The sequence below is a fragment of the Lygodium microphyllum genome, chromosome 29 (assembly GCF_053477565.2).
Source record: "Lygodium microphyllum isolate KBCC chromosome 29, Lygodium_microphyllum_v1.1.10, whole genome shotgun sequence".
Classification (NCBI taxonomy): Eukaryota; Viridiplantae; Streptophyta; class Polypodiopsida; order Schizaeales; family Lygodiaceae; genus Lygodium; species Lygodium microphyllum.
In genome coordinates this window covers 20,143,873-20,163,324 of record NC_141163.1, presented here as the reverse complement: position 1 = coordinate 20,163,324, position 19,452 = coordinate 20,143,873, and the positions used below count along the sequence as shown (strand labels likewise).

The 19,452-nt window shown below is 44.3% G+C and overlaps 1 protein-coding gene across 2 annotated transcripts in view; it reads left to right on the top strand.

The window, feature by feature from the left end:
- Window positions 1-19,452, top strand: part of LOC148010432 (uncharacterized) — a 150,419-nt gene that overhangs the window by 36,759 nt on the left and 94,208 nt on the right. For both annotated transcript variants that reach the window (XM_087671383.1, XM_087671385.1), the window contains exon 4: window positions 7,674-7,705. In XM_087671383.1, the coding sequence (XP_087527509.1) occupies window positions 7,674-7,705 (32 nt within the window). The remainder of the gene's footprint in view (window positions 1-7,673; window positions 7,706-19,452) is intronic.

Genomic DNA, 19,452 nt, shown 5'->3' with positions numbered 1-19,452 from the left:
GGGCGAGAGTCTACTCTTCGGTGGGAAGAGTTGGTTCCTATGGTCTTGGACCAAGAGGAACAGTTAAAGGGACAGAATGCTTCCAAGACGGAGGCGTTGACAGGTCAAGCCTCTCAGAAGAAGGGGAAGGACCAAAAGAAGAAGAAGGGGGATAACAAGTCCAAGAAGGACAAGGAGAAGGACAAGGACAAAGACTCCACATGCCATATTTGTGGAAAGACTGGCCATTGGAAGAAGGATTGCCCTGACAAAGACTCGAAGGACACCAAGAAGAAGGAAACCAAGGATTCTGGAGTGGTGGCTGCACCCTCATCAGCTGCATTTCTACATTTAGTTGTCATTGAGGACGCTTCACCGAATGCTTCTGATGCTGCGATGGCGGCTCCCCAATCTCGAGAGTGGATTATTGATAGTGGTGCCTCACGGCACATGACTCCTTCATCAGATGGTGTTGCCCAGCTGCGACCTTCGCGTGGGCAGGTTCTCATTGGAGACAGCTCTTCAGTTTCTATTGCAGGTCGGGGTAAGATGCAGCTTATTCCGGATGGACGAGGTGGCACCCATACCTCAGAGGTTTTGCATGTACCAGGATTGGGGTACCATCTCCTTTCAGTTCATAAGATTTGCTCCCTTGGTCTTTTGGTGGAATTTGACAGTTCTACTGTGTGAGTCCTTGATCGTGAATCGAGGAAGGTTCTATCATTTGGATATGAGGAGAACGGCATTTACAAACTGAAGTCTTCCACTGCCCTCTCTACTCTTCTTCTTACCTCACAGTCACAGTCTGAATTATGGCATGCTCGGTTTGGTCACCTGAACTATGACTATCTTTGGAAGGCATCACGTGGACAGCTTGTTCGAGGGTTGCCGGATATAGTGGTGAGCCAGCAGCCATGTGTCTCCTGCATACGGGGGAAGCAGCATCGGGATGCCATTCCCCACACAGCTTCGCGGCGGTCTACTTCACCGATGGAGCTAGTATCTACGGATCTATGTGGCCCTATGAGGAATGAGTCCCTGCGTGGGAGCTCGTACTTCATGCTGATCGTGGATGACTACAGCAGGATGACATGGGCCTATTTTTTGGCACTAAAGTCAGAAGCTTTCTCGCACTTCAAGGATTGGCTTCTCTTTGAGGAGAACCGATCAGGCCGGAAGTTGAAGACCTTGCGATCCGACAAGAGAGGTGAATTTGTGTCTAATAAATTTGCTCGGTTTTGTGCAGATAGAGGAATTCACCAGGAGTTTGCCAATACCAATACTCCTCAAGAAAATGGTATTCTAGAACGGAAGAACCGCAGTGTGATCGAGATGGCGCGCACCATGATGGAGCACCGACAGACCCCTCAGGTTCTGTGGGCCGAGGCTGTGGCTATTGCAGTCCACATCCTTAATCGATCCCCTACGTCGGCCGTGGAAGGGATGACTCCATTTGAGGCTTATTTTGGGACGAAGCCAGATGTTTCTTACTTTCGGGTCTTTGGGTGTGATGCCTATGTTCACATTCCCAAGGCTCACCGTGACAAATTTGAAGCGGCTTCCCGAAAACAGGTATTTGTTGGCTATAGCTCCCAGTCCCAAGGCTACCGACTGTATGATCCCGTCAAGCGGGATGTATATACTAGCCGTGATGTGCGGTTTGTGGAGGTTCCGGCTTCTTCAACGGGTGAGGAGCATCCCGTTCTTGGAGATCCAGGGGAGAGTTTGGCTCCTTCTACAGTTCCACTGGAGCCTGTGCCGTTTGATTATGATTCTGTTTCTGACACAGAGTCTACTGTTCCACCGGATCCTTCTGAGGAGTTACTACCGGTGGACATTCCAGAGTCTTCTACTGATGGAGAACGACGAGGGGAGGTTCGGTCTCCTCCTCGCTGGGCCCGTGACACACTCCGTGATTCAGGGATCGAGGGGGTTCCTGAGGAGTGGGGACCGCAGGATGGTCCGCGGCGGTCACGGAGGCACCAGGCGCATTCTTCGGAGCTTGTTTGCTCCAATTATTGTTTGATGTCCCGAGTTATGCAGGATCGAGAGCCCACCTCCGTGAAGGAGGCTTTACAGTCCGCCCCATGGAAGAAAGCTATGGAAGCTGAGTTGGAGGCTATTGAGAGGAATGGCACTTGGTCACTTGTGCCACGCCCCCCGAAGAAGAAGGTGATTGGAGTCAAGTGGGTCTTCAAGACCAAATATCTCAGTGATGGTACTTTGGATAAGCACAAGGCTCGCCTTGTTGCTAAGGGTTTTGCCCAGCGCCCAGGGATTGACTGTCATGACACCTTTGCCCCTACAGCTCGTATAGCAACCATTAGAGCTGTTCTTGCTTTGGCTGGCCATAGGAGATGGCCTGTTTATCAGCTGGATGTGAAGTCAGCCTTCCTGAATGGTGATTTGAAGGAGGAGATCTACGTTGAGCAGCCTCCTGGCTTTGGTTCTTCAGATGGGAAAGTCTACAGGTTGAAGAAGGCCCTGTATGGTCTCAAGCAGGCCCCGCGAGCTTGGAACGAGAAGATTGATTCGTTCCTCCAAACTCAGTTGGGATATCGGCGGTCCACGGTCGATCCGCAGCTGTATGTTCACACTTCCGGGGAAGGTTGTGTGCTGTTTGTATTATATGTTGATGATTTGATTGTCACAGGTGATGATGCACAGCAGGTCCAGGAGACAAAGTCAGCTTTACATCGGACGTTCGAGATGACGGATTTAGGGCTACTCCATTTCTTTTTAGGCCATGAGATTTATCAGTCTCAGAGGGGGATTTTTCTCTCCCAACAGAGATATGTTCAGGAGCTCTTGGTGACTTTTGAGATGGAAGATTGTCGGGCCCTCTCTACTCCTATGGATCCGAACTGGAAGGCCACTTCCCACTCAACTTCTTCTTTGGCGGATGCTTCCCGCTATCGACAGTTGATAGGGTCCTTGATTTGGCTTCTCAACACGAGGGTTGATCTATGTTTTGCTGTTGGGCTCTTGGCAGGGTTCATGAGTGAACCTAAGACGGTGCATTGGCAGGCTGCTCAGAGGATATTTCGGTATCTGAGGGGGACGTCTGATTTGGGGATTCATTACCCCGCAGGGACAGATGGGTCAGATCTTGTACTTGCAGGTTGGAGCGACTCGGATTGGGCCGGTGACGTGGACCACAGGCGGTCTACAACAGGTTACTGCTTTACTTTGGGTGCAGGTGTTATTTCATGGAGTAGCAAGAAGCAGCCCACGGTAGCCCTTTCGTCTACTGAGGTGGAGTATCGGGCCGCATCTTCCACCACATGCGAGGTTGTGTGGCTTCGGAGATTGTTGGAGGAGCTTGGGTGCCCCCAGACTCGTCCTACATTGCTGCGATGTGACAATGAGAGTTGCATTGCCTTGGCAAGGAACCCTGTTTTTCATGCCCGGACGAAGCACATTGAGATTCAGTACCACTTCATTCGAGAAAAGCTTCTGGATGAGACCATCACTGTGGAGTATTGCAAGACGGAGGATAATCTTGCGGATTTGTTTACGAAGGCGCTTCCTCAGGCTCTACTTCGGCAACATTCCAGATCCCTCAGGCTTCTGCCCTGCCCAAGCTCTGAGAGGGGGTGTTAGAGAGATCACAGCCAGGCAGGTTTCAGCCTGGTGCAGTCCAGTCGGACTGCTGCAGTCGGACCTGCCACGTGGCAGTCCGACTGCCTGCTGCAGATTTATTCCAGGCTGCGCCCTATTTTGGCGCCCCGTTCTAGGTGATTTTTCGCCTATTTATTGCTGACGTTTTCAGCAGTCTGGCCACTATTCTCTGTCGCAGATTACAGACCGGTGCCGTGCAGATTTCTGTCTCTGTTCACAGATTTCAGACAGCAGACAGTGCAGACTGCAGCAGACTTCGAGGTGGACAGCAGGTCGCATCGTCGAGGTGGAGACACGCAGTCCAGCGCACTGCGCCCGTGTATATCTTTGTATTCAGCATTCTTTATACAGCAGATCTTCATTGTACACTGTCTCTTTCTCTCCCTTTTCTCTCTGCGTTCTCTCTCTCTCAGTCCTACGCTTCCGCACCGCTGCACTCTGACATTTCTCAGCCTTTGCCTCTTTGACGTGACTTGGCATCATCATCGTGGAATCCTGCATCCTTTCCACGCAGCAATGTGTTAGCTGTAGTAGCAGTTTCTATAAGCCAAGGCATGCTGGAAATAGTGGACTTAATGCAAAAATCCCGAATACCCTTTGGCAAACCACAAATATACTTCTCCACTTGCTCATGGAGGGGTATTGTGCGATAAGAAGTAACTAGCAACAATGCATCCCAAAACTTCTTATTGTATTGATCCAAGTTCTTGCAATCTTTGGAATTTAACTAATTCCAAGTTGTCATAATGTCTATTTCAAAGGTATTTGTTAACCAATTTGAAGCAAACATTTGCTTGAACTGGACTCAAGTGGTAGGTGGCTTCCCTTGAATAAGAAGTGTAGACCACCATTGCAATGCATTTCCCTTAAAAAATGTGGTTGCCTTGTGTATCTTAGATGCCTCTGTGAAGTTGCCTCCAGAATAGGCTACATCAAACTGCTGAATAAAAACAAGTGCTTTCAACTTATCTTGTGTATTACTGAAAGGGTCAAACTTCACGCTTTTGCCACCTTCATCATAGTCCTTCGGCCGACCTATGGGAGTCAAGTTATCATAAATGGGCTGCTGCAAAAAGGGTGCATTGGCTGTATTTGCATAAAAACCAGCACTATCTGAAGCACCTACAATACCAGCACCAAATCCTTGTGCTCCAACAGTCCCTCGGGGTGTCGGTACATATCCATATGGCCCGCTTTGTGCCCCAGGCATCATGCCTATGCTGCCGTACATGGGATTAGGCATTCCACTTGCATTACCCGGATACATTGGGTGTTGTGAGCCATGCATTGGCTGCATACCATAGGGAGTTGTGCCTTACATTCTCGTATGCGGTGCGTGTCTAATTATAACATGAAAAATGGTACCACCACCAAAGTTTCCTCGTTGTCCCATGCTTTCACGTGCATAATTGCCTTGTTGTTCATGTTCTCATGGATTTGCACTACCAAGTTGGCCATGCATTTGCACTTGCTGCCCCAGGGATACCAACTCTTTGTGCTCATTAGGCATTTGTGCTCTTCTAAAGAAGGCTTAGGCATTTCCTTCGGTTTTTGTGGTTGTCCCAAAGCTGTAGGTGTCTTCTCCTCTTTGTCTTTGCTGTCCTTCTTCGGGGCATTCAAGAATTGAGTAAATTGGGGATCCTTTGCTAATTCAGCAAAAAGATTTGCTGTTGTACGTGTTCGATCCTTGAAGCTATCATCAAATTCTTCAGCCCCTTGCTGGTCATCAACCTCTTTATGCATTGAAGTGCCAACATTTTGCTCATTTCCCACATTTTCAGCATGCTATCGATGTTGAGAACCATGCCCAACATCAGTCATTGCATTTCCCCCGTCACCACGTGATTGACCAAGGAGTGATGCATCCTCTCCACTTGATCTCGTATCACCATGTGAAGACATGCTTGCTGTAATTCACTGCTGAGAACAATTTCAGCAATAATGCAATAGTCCCAAGTTGCAATCAAGTACCACGGGCCCACCAATTCAAAGGATTCGATGGTATCTTGGCAATGGAACCATGAAACCAACAAGTCTTCCTTCCGTGGATGGGTGGTAAATCCCTGGTTACAACTTAATTACAGCAGCAAACAATAAATGCAAATCTGAAAATACAAATTTACCTACTGATTTTGAACAATGCACACCCTTGGCCCCAAAATTGGCGTCCCTCTGGGTATTTCTTTAGCTTTATTGAAGAAGAAGTTGATTTACAATGGGATTCTCCCGATCCCCTTCGCAATCGAAACTCCCCTTGCTGTCCAAAGTGACCAACAAGTCTTCAATCTGATTTGCCCCTTGATTCGAGTACTTAATTGGCCTTTATGTACTTCATAGACGATGGAAATGCCCCAAATTTAATGGTTGGCTAGTCCTCCACTTGAATTTAGCTGAAATTCACATTCAGTCCTGAAAAATCCAAGTCTTGGAGCTTCTAATTTTGGCACACTTCCTGATTCTACTGGTAAACCCCAATTTTTGCTGTAAATTAGGGTTTACAGTAGAGAAATTTGCAATTTCTCAACCTCCAAGGTTCCAAATGCTGAGATCTTTGGAGCAAGGTTGTGAAATGACTGGAAGATGAGAGAGAAAGTTGTAGAGAGAGAAAATTTAGAGTTTTGTCGTGAAGAATGAGTGAAAATCAGTCAAATGCGGCTATTGCCCTACCACAACAATATTAAATGCTGTCGTCTACAATTGAGATATCCAAATCAGCTGTCACGTTGTACCCGGATGCAATCGCCCAGTTGTTGTGGAGGGTCCGAATTTGCAATTGTCTCCTTAAAACTCACTCATGGCTAGTTGTAATGGTTGAAAATAGGCTGGCCATGGCTGCTCACAACTCTCCCATTTTTGCTATAGCAAGAATGATTCTGTTTTTTCTCTTCTTCAGCCTTTACCAGCCTATATGGACAAGTTTGCCAAGTGGCGGCCTTCCCAAATGGTTTTTCCAACATTATCCATCATTAAATATTAATTTCAGCATTTAATTATTGAAAATTAATCTCATAATTATTTCGATGCCCATAAAAATAGTTTGACTGGCCAATAATTAAATTGCCTGGGCATCTTCCACTCTCGAGTCTCTCTGTGCCATCTTTGACCATTAGATCGGTGTTAGGTATCATTAAACGCCACATCTCTAGTGTCACCAAGTGACACTTATGACCAAATGAATGACCTAGGCCAACAATTGACACCAGATACCACCAAGTACATGTGCAATATAACTTATAGCAACTTTTGCCTTTGACATCCTGCGATTTTCTGAGGTCTCGGACTCATAAATTTACTCTAACCCTAGTTGCACCTCACATGTGCAACATTTACTTAATCATGTGATTAAAAATTAATCCACATGTTAAGTGAGGTTTCAAAAATACATGTCCTCATGACGCAGACCATTCGTGGGACAGAAGCTGTGGTTCATTCGTTACAGGCCACAGGCATTGGGTCATTAGAGAGAGAGAGAGAGAGAGAGAAAGAGAGAGAGAGAGAGAGAGTGGAAGACCTAATGGATGTAGCTTAGTTGGTTAAGTTGAATAGGGTGGTGACTAGGTGGTCTTCGGTTCAACTTGTACATTCTACACGGTTATTTAGTATAGGTGTTACAAAAGGGAGAATTGAACCTAGGTCAATGGGTTAATAAAAATAAGTGGCTTACTCCTCGGACAGCGGCTTGATTACAGGGGTAAAAAGAAGAGAGAATGGAATGAAATGGAGAGAGAGAGAGAGAGAGAGAGAGAGAGAGAGAGAGAGAGAGAGAGAGAGAGAGAGAGAGAGAGAATGGAGTGAAATGATATATTAATGTTTGCAAGAGACCAAAATGTCTCTCTCACACACACACACACACACACAGATGATGGCCTAGAGCCAACTTGCACATTGTAATCTTGATATACTGTACTTTTTTTTGGTAATCAATATAAAATTACCAATTGTGAAAAAAAAAGAATGATTACAGAGAGAGAGAGAGAGAGAGAGAGAGAGAGAGAGAGAGAGAGAGAGAGTCACACATTTTCCTTTTACCAAAAAAAAAAAGAGTCACACATTTTCATTTTTTATTTTTGCAGAGTTTGTTAGCCTTCACGGTTTTCTAAGCGTGGTATGTTAAATCTCTTGGATCTCAGCTTTTAGGATACAACCCAAGCCTTCTGTGCTTTTTGAAAGTTTAGGATTTACTTTCAAGGACTCAGGTTGTGGAACTAATACTTTGAAAGTTTAAATGCTGTGCAGAACAGATGCAATGGAAATGTCCACAAGCTTGACATAGTTGCTAGCAATTATTAATTTGCATGTTGAAGTGGATGTTTGTAGAATTTGTTAGCCTGCATTGTTGTTTAATATTTAGTTTCTTGGGGTCTTTTCTGACACAAGGATATGTGGATGATTCTCTTTTCTGAATTTGAAGCTGAAAAGTACTTGCAAAATCTTATTCAAGCCTTCCAATTGTATGGGGGCCAATGAGAAGGGGTGATGCTAACATTGCTCTCTTCATCTCCTTGAGTGTATCCCTGGTCAGGTTGTTCCATGCACAGTGATATTTTGTCTGCTGAGAGATGTTTCCTCTCATGATTCAAGATAATGGGTGCTTCAGAAGAATAGAAACAAGAAAGAAATTCACTACCCAGATGCCTTTTGTGCATTTGAGGCTGAGAATTCGGGAGTGTATTACACGACTTACATATTTTTTTGTGGACCCTTTCTCACGTGGTCTTACAAGGAGGTAGCGTGTTAACTGAAAATGCAAGGGCAACTGAAAGAAACTTGAGAGTATTACCCTGGTCTGTAGGAGAAGCCATGTGGCTGCCTACCCTTTTACACATAGTAAGCCTTGCTTGCTAGTTGTATGCAAATATATGCATCTGAAAGGGAGGGATGAAAGGTGGTGAACGCAAATCCTGCTCATAGACTAGAATAACGAGTTCCATTCAATCAAAGGTGATGAAATCTCACAGGAACACTACCTCTTGGAGAGAAATCGGCAGGAAAAAGACACTCTTGGTGCTTCTGGAGATGCCTCAACTACTTTTAAGCACAATCTTTGTGTAGATGAGCTTGCTGCTCGCTTTGTTCTAGTGGAAACTTTTGGATAGTAATAAGATACAAATGTTTTCTGAGCATGCTGCATGCACAACTGTGCAATGCACCTGCTGTTGAGCTCCCCTACATTGGTATTGTATATGCCTGTACGGTTCCATATAGACAGCCCAAGTTGCAATATATATGACTGCCCTCGACACAGCAAAAAGATTCTTTTTATTTTTATTTTTCGAAAAACAGTGTGGCCAATGATATTACTCAGAGGAAAATATGATGAAGTATAAGTTCTCAACAGTTGAGAGTGAGCTGAATGCCCATCAAATCAGATATATATAAGGCCTCTCAAAGCAGTTTGGGGGCAATGGAAGAAAGGACCCATGGTGGAGTTTAACTCTACTGGAGTTTATGATCTTGTAAAGTGAAAAACAGGCTATGGGAGCCTCTTGTGTGAAGGAACTAGCTCTTGTTGCTGCCAACAGTCTCCTTGAAGCCACTCCCAACGGTCTCTGAGGGGGTAAATTATGGACGATGAGAGCTTTGCCAGAGTGACATGTATTGAAAGACTTTCACTACTGAGGATCAGCTGGCAGCGTGCCTTCCAAATGTGCCACCTTGTGAGGCTACTGATAATCTTGGGCAGCTCTGATCATAATGAAGTATGCTCCAATACTGGTAAGCTGGGTAGAGCCTGCATGCAAACAGCTGCACATGGACCAACATAATGATGAAGATTGTATCATGCACCTCTGCCTTGTAGAGGAGGTGGTGTCCTTGGCTGACTGATTATTAGTAGAACGTAACCTTGGTGACACACTTGAGGTTGGGCTCTACTTTAGGAAGCATCGTGCAAGCTCCTTTCTTGGCCAATTGCGTAAGTGCACATGGCCAAAAGATCTCCAGGTTCTACTGAGGACAACACTAGCAAACCCCATCTTGCTGCATCTGTGCTAGCCAGCTGCAGACTGCTAGACTCACTTAAGCCGCTAGCCATGGGATGTATGAGACCCTCCTTGACTGCTAGCAATTTGTTAGCCACATCTAGAAAGTACTTTAAAAGGGTTTGTGATGCTATGTTCCAGCTAATATCTGCAATGTGGGTAGGCATGTCCATATCATCTTGTATTAGAATATGTGCGTTGATTTGTGCTATCTAGGGGAAGAAACTCACTACCTTCCGTGAAACAGAGGAGGTAGGCCGACTCCACTCTTCGGGATCTTGGTCCCCAACGCATCCCAGACTCAGCCGTGATAGATTCATAGCTGCCATTCTTGGATATCTTACCAAGCAATATATGGGTGAAGCTTCCAGGACTTCCCTTGGAATGCTATGACTTGGATCCTTCTCCAAGCTTCAAGGGAGTTCGGACCATTGGGGAAAGCTAAGCGTTGTTGTTCTCTATCTACTGCTAATCTACCTTCCTCTTGTATGGTGATGAAAGTATCTAGGGGGTGCCTTTGATTGTGCTGGCACCCTCATAGGGATGCCCAGTGGTTAAAACTTTGATACCTAGTTGAGGCATGATTGCATAGGTTCTTGTTTTTGTTTTACATGTAAGGCTGTGTCCTCTGCATGCTCTTAAGTTTGACCATCCGCTTTAGATGGAACTCCACTCCTTTCCATGCTACTATGATCACCTTGTTGCTAGCCCAATGTATACAATGTTGAGACCCCTTCGATCCAATGTTGATGAAGGCTGAAGCAGACCATGGCACCCTCCAGCATTTACCTGAAATGGAAGATCACTTGAAAATCTTGCAACAAAGGGTCCTTCACCTCCTCCCAAAAAGTGAGGAATTCCTTCGAGATCCCACCTCTTGACAGTTCTACCCATCCTATGAGTGGATGGCTTGGAGCCTTTGCTTCAAGGTGATCACATGTCATTGAGGAAACTCCAAGGTGAGTGGATGGCTTAGCATCTACTTGCCTTTGCTGATAAAGAGAAGTGTCAAAAGTATCACCAACATCCTCAAGAGAAAAACGGAAACTTGACTTAACTAGAGTAGAGACAGGTTTGCAGTCCTCAAACTAAAAATGCTGCAGTAATTGTCCAATGTACTAGGACTATCTCAAAGCAACACTCCCCTGAATAGTATCAAATTGATTACCAAGATAGTAATTTAGGTGGCCAAGATCTGTCATAGAAAATGCTCACTTAAATCAGTCTTAAATGCTGAAATTTTTTGCTCATCATCCCCCGTCAAGAGCATATCATCAACATAAAAATCAAAATGAGGAGAGCATGCCCCTTGTGTCTGATGTAAAGGTTGCTCTTAGTTTGGTTGTTCTGAAAGCCTAGGCCAATCAAGTAAGAATGAATCTTCTCGTACCATGCCCGAGGTACCTGCCTCAGCCCATACAAGGATATCCACAAATGGCAAACTTTCTTTTTCATACCCTCCTTTACAAAACCTAGTGGCTGGTTGACATAAGACTTCCTCATTCAAGTCACCATGTAAGAAAGCAATCTTAATGTCAAGGTGATGTACATTCAAGTCCCCATATAAGAAAGCAGTCTTAATGTCAAGTTAATGTAAATTCTAGCTATCTAGCTATGATGTGCAGCCAAAGCAATGACTATATGTATGGTCGTCATACGTGACGTGGATGCAAAGGTCTCTTTGTAATCAATGCCCTATTTGTGAAAGGTGAGAGGATGGAGAGAGATCAAAGCTCAGCTAAGAGTGGAGTTGACAATGAAGAGAGTGTGTGAGAGTGAAGACACAACTCCCAATGCAATAATCAAAGGAGTGTAATGTGCAAGTACAAAGTACAACCCTTAAACGTAAGGGTTGCTAAAGTGTGTTTATACCCAAAAGGTGTAAAACACAATAAGTGTCCAAATTGTGTAACATAGGGACATAAAATAAAAGAGAATAAAACTGGGGAAAAAAACCTATCGTAAGGAGAGTAAGAAATGCCCTAGTGTCCTATAGATAATAACCGACACTCCTTTGTGAGCATAGCATGAGTCAAACCCAACAACCCCCCTTGGAGTGAAGAATGATCAAGATACAAGGATCATCCACCAAAGGAGATCAAATTTAAAGCATTGCAAAATGAGTCAAATTTGTCACAAGGAGGAGGAGCTTTGGTAAAGATGTCTGCCATATTATTGGTGGTAGGATAGTAGACACGACTGATATCTCTTGCATGTAGCCTCTCTCTGACAAAGTGATAGTGGATATCTATGTGTTTCGTGTGTGCATGAAACATTGGGTTCCGGGCCACTGCAATGGTACTCTAGCTGTCAGTAAAGAAAGGAGTAGGCTTTGAGACAGATATATCTAAATTAGCCAACAAATGTCTCAGCCATACATATTCAATTGTGGTAGTGAAAGCTGCCTTGTATTCAGCTTCACATGACGATGTGGCAACAATGGATTGTTTCTTGCTCGCGTCACTAATTAGATGATGAGGCATTTGGCCACCTCAAGAGAGTCATAGTTACTCTTGTTGTTTACCCGTGCTTGGTGGGTAGAAATCACTTTGTGTCAACATCCATAGGAACCATCGCAATACTTTGTTTTAATTAAATAGTTGGATTTACCTTATCTGTACTAGTTCTGAGACGGTGTTTCTCTGCCTAGGGAGGGTGCCCCATGAGGGACGATGTTCTACCCCGGTCACCTGATAGTAGTCATGTGGGATGCCTCATAATCAATGCCTTTCTTTTGTGAGTAGCCTTTGGCCACAAGCCTGGCTTTATACTTGTCAGTGGAACCATCTGCATTTCTTTTAAGCTTATAGACCCACTTTGTACCAATGGCTTTCTTCCCAACAGGCAAGGTCACTAAATCCCATGTTTGATTCTTTATGATAGAATCAAACTCAGCTTGCATTGTTGCCATCCAATGCACATTATGTTGTGCCTTCTCAAAACATTCAAGTTCCTCATCATCAAGTGTATGTGCTGCCATAATAAACTCGATTGTATTAGCATCATCATGCAGACGAGCTTGTCTTCTATTATGACTAGTAATAGGAGTATCCAAATGACTATCTTTCATAGTTTGCAAGTACCATCTAGGCATTTGCCTAGCTTCCTGATTGTGTACAAGCTCTTGCTGAACCTCAAATTAAGCATCTTGCTAAATATTCAGATCAGCCATAGGCTGAATTTCTGCATTACTCAATGAAGTAGCTGGCTGAACATTATGTTCACTTGTTGAAGCTCTAGGTGTATCACCAAAAGAAACGGGCAGCAGCCCTTCAAATACATCATTGGTAGCCTGATGTGTATCACAACCAACAAGGGATAATTCTGATTTTTCATGAAAAACCACATCTCTACTAACAAATACTTTCTTAGAGGCAGGATCATACAATCTATATCCTTTGCTCATAGCTGCACCCTCAAAAATGCATTTAACAGCCTTGTTGTCCAACTTCTTTCTTAGTACTGTGGGAATGTGAGCATACGCAAGACACCCAAATGTATGAAAATGTCCAATAGAAGGTTTCCAGCTATGCCAAGCCTCAAAAGGTGTAACATTCTTTAATGCCTTGGTAGGGCACCTGTTCAAAACATGGCAAGCACATGTAACTGCTTCCATCCAAAAATCATGTTGCAAACTCTTTGCTTTCAGCATACATTTGGTCATCTCCATGAGTGACCGATTCTTCCTCTCTACAACCCCATTTTGATGTGGAGTATATATAGTAGTGTACTAATGGACAATGCCTTTCTGCTTTAAAAAATTATTTAGCATGGAGAACTTGTGTTCCCCCGCTTGGTTTAAACGGAGAGTATTCATCCTGTAGCCAGATTGATTTTCAGTAGGTGCTACAAAAGCAAAAATGCATCATACACCTCTGACTTTTTTACCAATGAGTAGACCCAACAAAAACGAGTAAAGTCATCAATGAAAGTGACAAAATAATAAGAGCCATCCAATGAATTTGTTTGCATAGGGCCACATACATCCAAATGCACAATCTATAATTTGGTAGTTGCTTTAAAAGCAACATTACGAGAAAATTGAAAACAATGCATTTTTCCCAAAATGCATTCCTCACATATGTGCTCGGGAGGTCTCTCCAAGAGAGGTAAGCCATTAAGCATCTGTGTATGCTACATAAGTATCAAGCTACCATAGTTATCATGCCCCATGCGAGCATGCCATAACTGTGCCTGTGACATAGTAGAAGTAAGAGTAGATGCTAGATAGACAGAATGATCAACTAAATAAGCATCTAACTCATATAGTCCATGACATAGAGTACCAATCAAAACCGAAGTCATGAGTTCTTTATCTCTGATGATACATCTGTCATCATTAAATGTGACTTACAGGCCACACTTTGCCAAAGAAGAAATAGACAACAAATTCTTCTTTATGCTTGGCACAAATAATGCATCCTACAAACGAAGAATAGAGCCATCAATGGCTGTCAACACAATCTCCCCAATACCTCTAATGGGGTATGATGCATTGTTGGCACACTGCACAGACTTGCCAGTAGGAGTAATAATAATGGAGGAAAGAAAATCCTTGCGAGATGTAATATGCCTAGAAGTACCACTATCAAAGAACGAAGTGCTTGCATCCTCAATAGAGATAAATGCTCTATTAGCCCAAGAAGAGTCCTAATTGCAAGTATAGAAACAATAGTCACAGTCTACCACAAAAGACACAAACTTAGTAGCACTAGAAGGTGCATCAGAAATTGACATCCCTGATTTCTTTGTCTTCTCCTTAGCTATGTGCTTTCTACATTCTGTGATGTAGTGACCTGGCTTCTTGCAATAGTGACACTTGCTCTTCTTGGCTTGTGTGCCCCCTATTTTTTGTTGCTCTGTGAAGTACTTGAAGTCCTAGAACCCTGCGAAGTATTTCTAGATTGGTTGCCCGTGCCTTTCTACCTTTGCATAAAAGCCTACTTAGAGGCTATTACATCGACCCCACTATTCTTTCTTCTTTGCTCTTTCTCTAAAAGAAAACTCACCAATTGAAGGAAAGTAAGGGGTTGTAGAGAAATTCTCATGGTGAGATTCAAGGCTGTATGAATGGCGAAATAAGAGGGCAGCAATGAATTCAAAGTAGTAGAGATCAACTGTGCATCCAAATAATACTCATCTACATTCATGAGCTGCTCATGCAAGTCCTGAATTTTGTTGAGATGATCTTGCATAAAATCACCTTCATCCATCTTCACATTCTCAAGCTTTTTCTTTAAGAAAAAGATGCGTGTCTCATTTTTTCCAACAAACATTTGCTCAAGGGTCGCCATGCTTCTCTTGAAGAAGCTATAGACCCATGTATGGGATGATAGACTGTTGAATTGCAAACACAATCAATAACAATGCTTGAGCATCCCATATGTCCCAAGCCTTTTGTGCTACTGATCTCTAGGGAAGTGGCTAAGCTGGAGCAAGCTGAGCGGACCTTTGACCACCTCCTCTTAGAGGAGGTGTGACAAGAACCACAACTCCAGGTCAACCTTCTTCACCATTGACATAATCCCAAAGATTCTTTGCAATCAACACATTTTTCATCATAAAAGACCATAGAGAATAGTTGTTGCCATCCAACCTATCCTCCTTGGATATATATGTGAATACATCACCTTGTCACTGATTGGCCATGATAAATGTCACTCATCAAATAGCACAAGAGCAAGACTTCAAGTTAACCCAACTTGGAAATCGGAGAATTTTCAGAAATTATAGCAAGCACGCTATTGTAATTAGAAAATATGATCACACTTTGTTGAAAACTGTCAAATGTGCACACTATCCAATGCACAAACAGTGCTCACTAGCACAAAAAATGCAAAAGCCCTAAAATTTGTTGTTCCAAAAAGCGCAAATTCAGTCTATTATAGATTGACAGATATACGTTTGCCAATGTTTGAGTTGACATCAAGCCCCAAATTTCTGGCCCGAAATTCATGAAATCTCTACATTAAATGTGTCCCAAACACGTGCACAAACAAAGATATGCTGCTGGGCACAAGCCTCTACTAGAGGATTTGATCTGAATAAAAAAGTAATAATTTTTTTCTTTTTACCTCTGTTTTTTTAGCGAAGCTCGACCAAGCTGGCGGACTTGGTAGACTTGGAACAGAGGTCGTTGGCGTAGGTGGTTGAAGGTTGGGCAAGCGGCGCATGCATGTTGCGCCACACAGGCAGGCAAAGGGACTGGCGGGCGGTGCAGATTTGCAGATGGTGGTGGAGTAGGTGGAACAGACGGGTTAGCTCTGGAGCACCAGGGAGCAGAGGCACTGGCGAGCTGGGGACATAGGCAGGTCTGCTTGGTAGCGGTGCATAGGACTGGAGGCGCTGTCGTAGTAAACACCTGGCAAATGGGCAAGAGCTTGGCTGGCAAGTGCCTGATTGGAGTAAACACATAGGTAGCAGGATTGCAGGTGGTGATGCTAGCAGTTGGGGCTGCTAGCGAGCTTGGTGGCGGCTTTGGTGGAGCTGAAGACAGTTGGTGGCAGTGGAGCTATGGACACTGCGGATGGCGGCTCGGCTAGTGGTGGCTATGAGCTCAGCTGAGCTGAAGGTCTGCTCTGATACCAAATGTGAGATGTGAGAGATGCACAGATATCGAAGTTCAGCTACGAGTATCGTTGACAGTGAAGAGAGTGTGCGAGAGTGAAGATACAACTCCTAATGCAATAGTCAAAAGAGTGTAATCTGCAAGTACAAAGTACAACCCTTAAACCTAAGGGTTGCTAAAGTGTGTTCACACCCGAAAGGTGTAAAACACAATAAGTGCCCAAACTATGTAACATAGGCACATAAAATAAAAGAGAATAAAACTAGGAGAAAAAATCTCTCGTAAGGAGAGTAAAAAGTGCCCTAGGGTCCTACTGAGGATCACCAACACTCCTTTGTGAGCGTAGGTGTGAGTCAAACCCAACACTATTTGTGAGCATAACCCTTTGCCACAAGTCTATCTTGGTAGGTGATCAATGCTTCTGTTTGCATGATGTTTAAGCTTAAAGACCCACTAGTGCCTATGGCACGCTTGCCTTTAGGCAAGTCACATAACTCCCAAGTACTATTATATTCAATGCTTTGCAACTCTAATCGCATAGCATCCAACCAAGGTGTATCCTCCAAAGCATCCTCAACACGAAGAGGCTCTTTACCACAAGCAGTTGCCAATAAAGTACAACTTGTAAAGTTTCGTGATGCCGAATGAGAAGCTGCTCTAGTATGTCCAAGAAGAGCGACATCCCATTTGGTGTCCTATAAGGTATCCAACAGCCATCTAGGCATTGTCTTTGCTTCCCAAATAGCAGCCTCCTTTGCCAGTCTTTGCATTATCATGATTTGCTGCCTCAATGGAGCGAAAATCAGGTTGAAAATCAGCATGGGGGGTCTGCTGAATTTGCTGAGTTTCAGCCATTTCCAGCAGGCATTTGTAGATTTGGATCCGCCGACGCATGAGATCCTAGACAATTGGGCGACAGGCCCAAGCTGAAGGCATCAACAGATTTTGGGTCTCTAGGTGTAGGTGACAACATTTATTGTTGTTGGGTTAGGGCAACAGCTGCATTTGACTGATTTTGAATTAGGGTCTAGCAGTTGCCTTGAGAAGCGTGCCAAACGTTGAAGACTCCAAGATCTGAATTATTCAGGGCTGAAGTGATTTTCGACTGAAATCAAGTGGAGGACCAGCCAGCCATCAAATTTGGGGCATTTTCACTCATTCAAAGTGGGTGAAGGCCAATCAATTGCCTGAATCAAGGGGCATTCAGATTGAAGACTTGATGGTCGCTTTGGACAGCAAGGGGAGTTTGGATTGCGAAGGGGATTGGGAGAATCCCATTGTAAATCAACTTCTACTTCAATAAAGGTAAAGAAATACCAAAAGGGGTGCTAGTTTTGGGGCCAATGGGGTGTCCATTGTCCAAACATTAGTAGGTAAATTTGTATTTTTCAGTTTTGCAATAAGTGCTTGGTGCTGTAACTAAGTCATAATTAGGAAATTACACCCATCCATTGAAGGAAGGCTAGTTTCATGGTTCCATTGCCGGGATACCATCAAATACTTTGAATTGTTGGGCCTGTGGCACTTGATTGCAACTTGGGATCATTGCAATCTTGATGAAATTGCTTTCAGTAGAGAATCATAGTAAGTATGTCTTCACAAATTGATATGGGATCTATTGAGCCAAAATATGCATTACTTGCTGATTAGCCTCTTAAATAGCCCCAAAACACACTAAAAATGCTATTTTAGAGTTAAACTCTAAAACGGGGAGCGGTTCCAGAGAGTTCAGTGGAAACTCTAAAACGGGGAGCGGTTTGAGAAAGTTTAGTGGAAACCCTAATTTTGGGGGCGCCCTTCCACATCTATAAATAGACAGGCTGTTCCCATTCAACAATCATCCTTGTTTTGCAGGTTATACCAACTCACACATCCTTTGCTGCTGTTGGCGCCTAGTTTTCAGCCTACAGCCTGCCTCCATTTGCTGTCCAGCCATCATTGGCTGCAGCCACATCATCTTCAGCCTGTCCATTGCTGTAGGTGATAGCTCTCAGCTGCTGGCGACTGCTCCAAACTATCCCAGATTGGGGCCCATTTCCAAGTGTACTCCACTCCCCCATCCTACCCTCACTACACTTTTTCACACTATCCATCTCTGAGCACTACCACTTCTGTTGCAATGGCTAAGAATACCTTCACGGATAAGACACGTTTTAACGGGTCAAATTTCACTACTTGGTCGAATTTCATGCAACAAGTGCTTGAGTCTCAGGGTCTTTGGGACCTCGTCATTAGTCTAGAGCCTATGCCGAACCCTCAACTAGCTCACCTTGACTACATCCGTCAATGGAGAGTCTGCAATGCTACAACCAATGTTGAGCTGATGCAGGGATCGCTTTCTGAGTTTCACTCTCAGCTGCAGCACTTCCCACTCGTGTTAGAGCATTGGAGTCACCTTCTCGATCGATATGCGGCTTGTGATCGTACTCAGCGTATCAATCTTGACTTTGAGCTTCAAGAGTTTTCTCTTAAGGAAGGGGATGATCTGAAGGCAAGCTGGCTGACTATAGGCGATTACTTGCCGAGTTCGCTACTACTAACTCTCCAAAGTCAGATGACGATCAGACTACATTCTTCTTGAATAAGTTGCGTGCAAAATACTTTAATTTCATTCAACACATCATCTCCTAATCTTGATTGCCAACCTTCTATGAGTTTGAGTGCCAGTTTTTGCGTTATGCAAGGCTGCACGATCAAGTCCACAAGAAATCCTCATCACAGCCTTATTTAGAGCAGAGGGGGTTAGTTGCTTCTTCTTCGGAAGGGAAAACCACCAGTGGCAAGACCTCGTTAGATGCGAAGGCAAGCCAATCAAAGGGTGACTCCTCTTCCTCAGATGGAACCAAAGAATCAATACCTATCTGGTAGCAACTCCCTAAGGAGAACCGGTTTTGCACACAGTGCCAGAGAGCAGGCCATGTGGATGAGAAGTGTCGCTCCAAGGCCCAAGGTCTTTCACCTAAAAAGCCTCAGCAGACCGCTGCGACTTCACAGTTAAGTGGGGCTACGCCTTCCGTTGCTGCCCCATTTGCTCCTTCACACCCCACAGCGACTGCTGGACATGTGGCATCCGGACAGCCTCAGCGGCCATCCTTCTCTACTCCTGAAGGATTGGTTGATTGGTCTGCAGGTTCCGATCCTGTTGCACTTCATGTATCTATTTCACCTTCCTCCCCACCTCGTCAGGCGTTCCCTTGGCAGAGCCCTGCTACTAGACGTACGCGATAGTGGCCACCTTCTTAGACTAGCATGTTTCTAGGTCCTTTCGGATACCCTAGGTCAGTCTAGCATTCATTTTTCGCA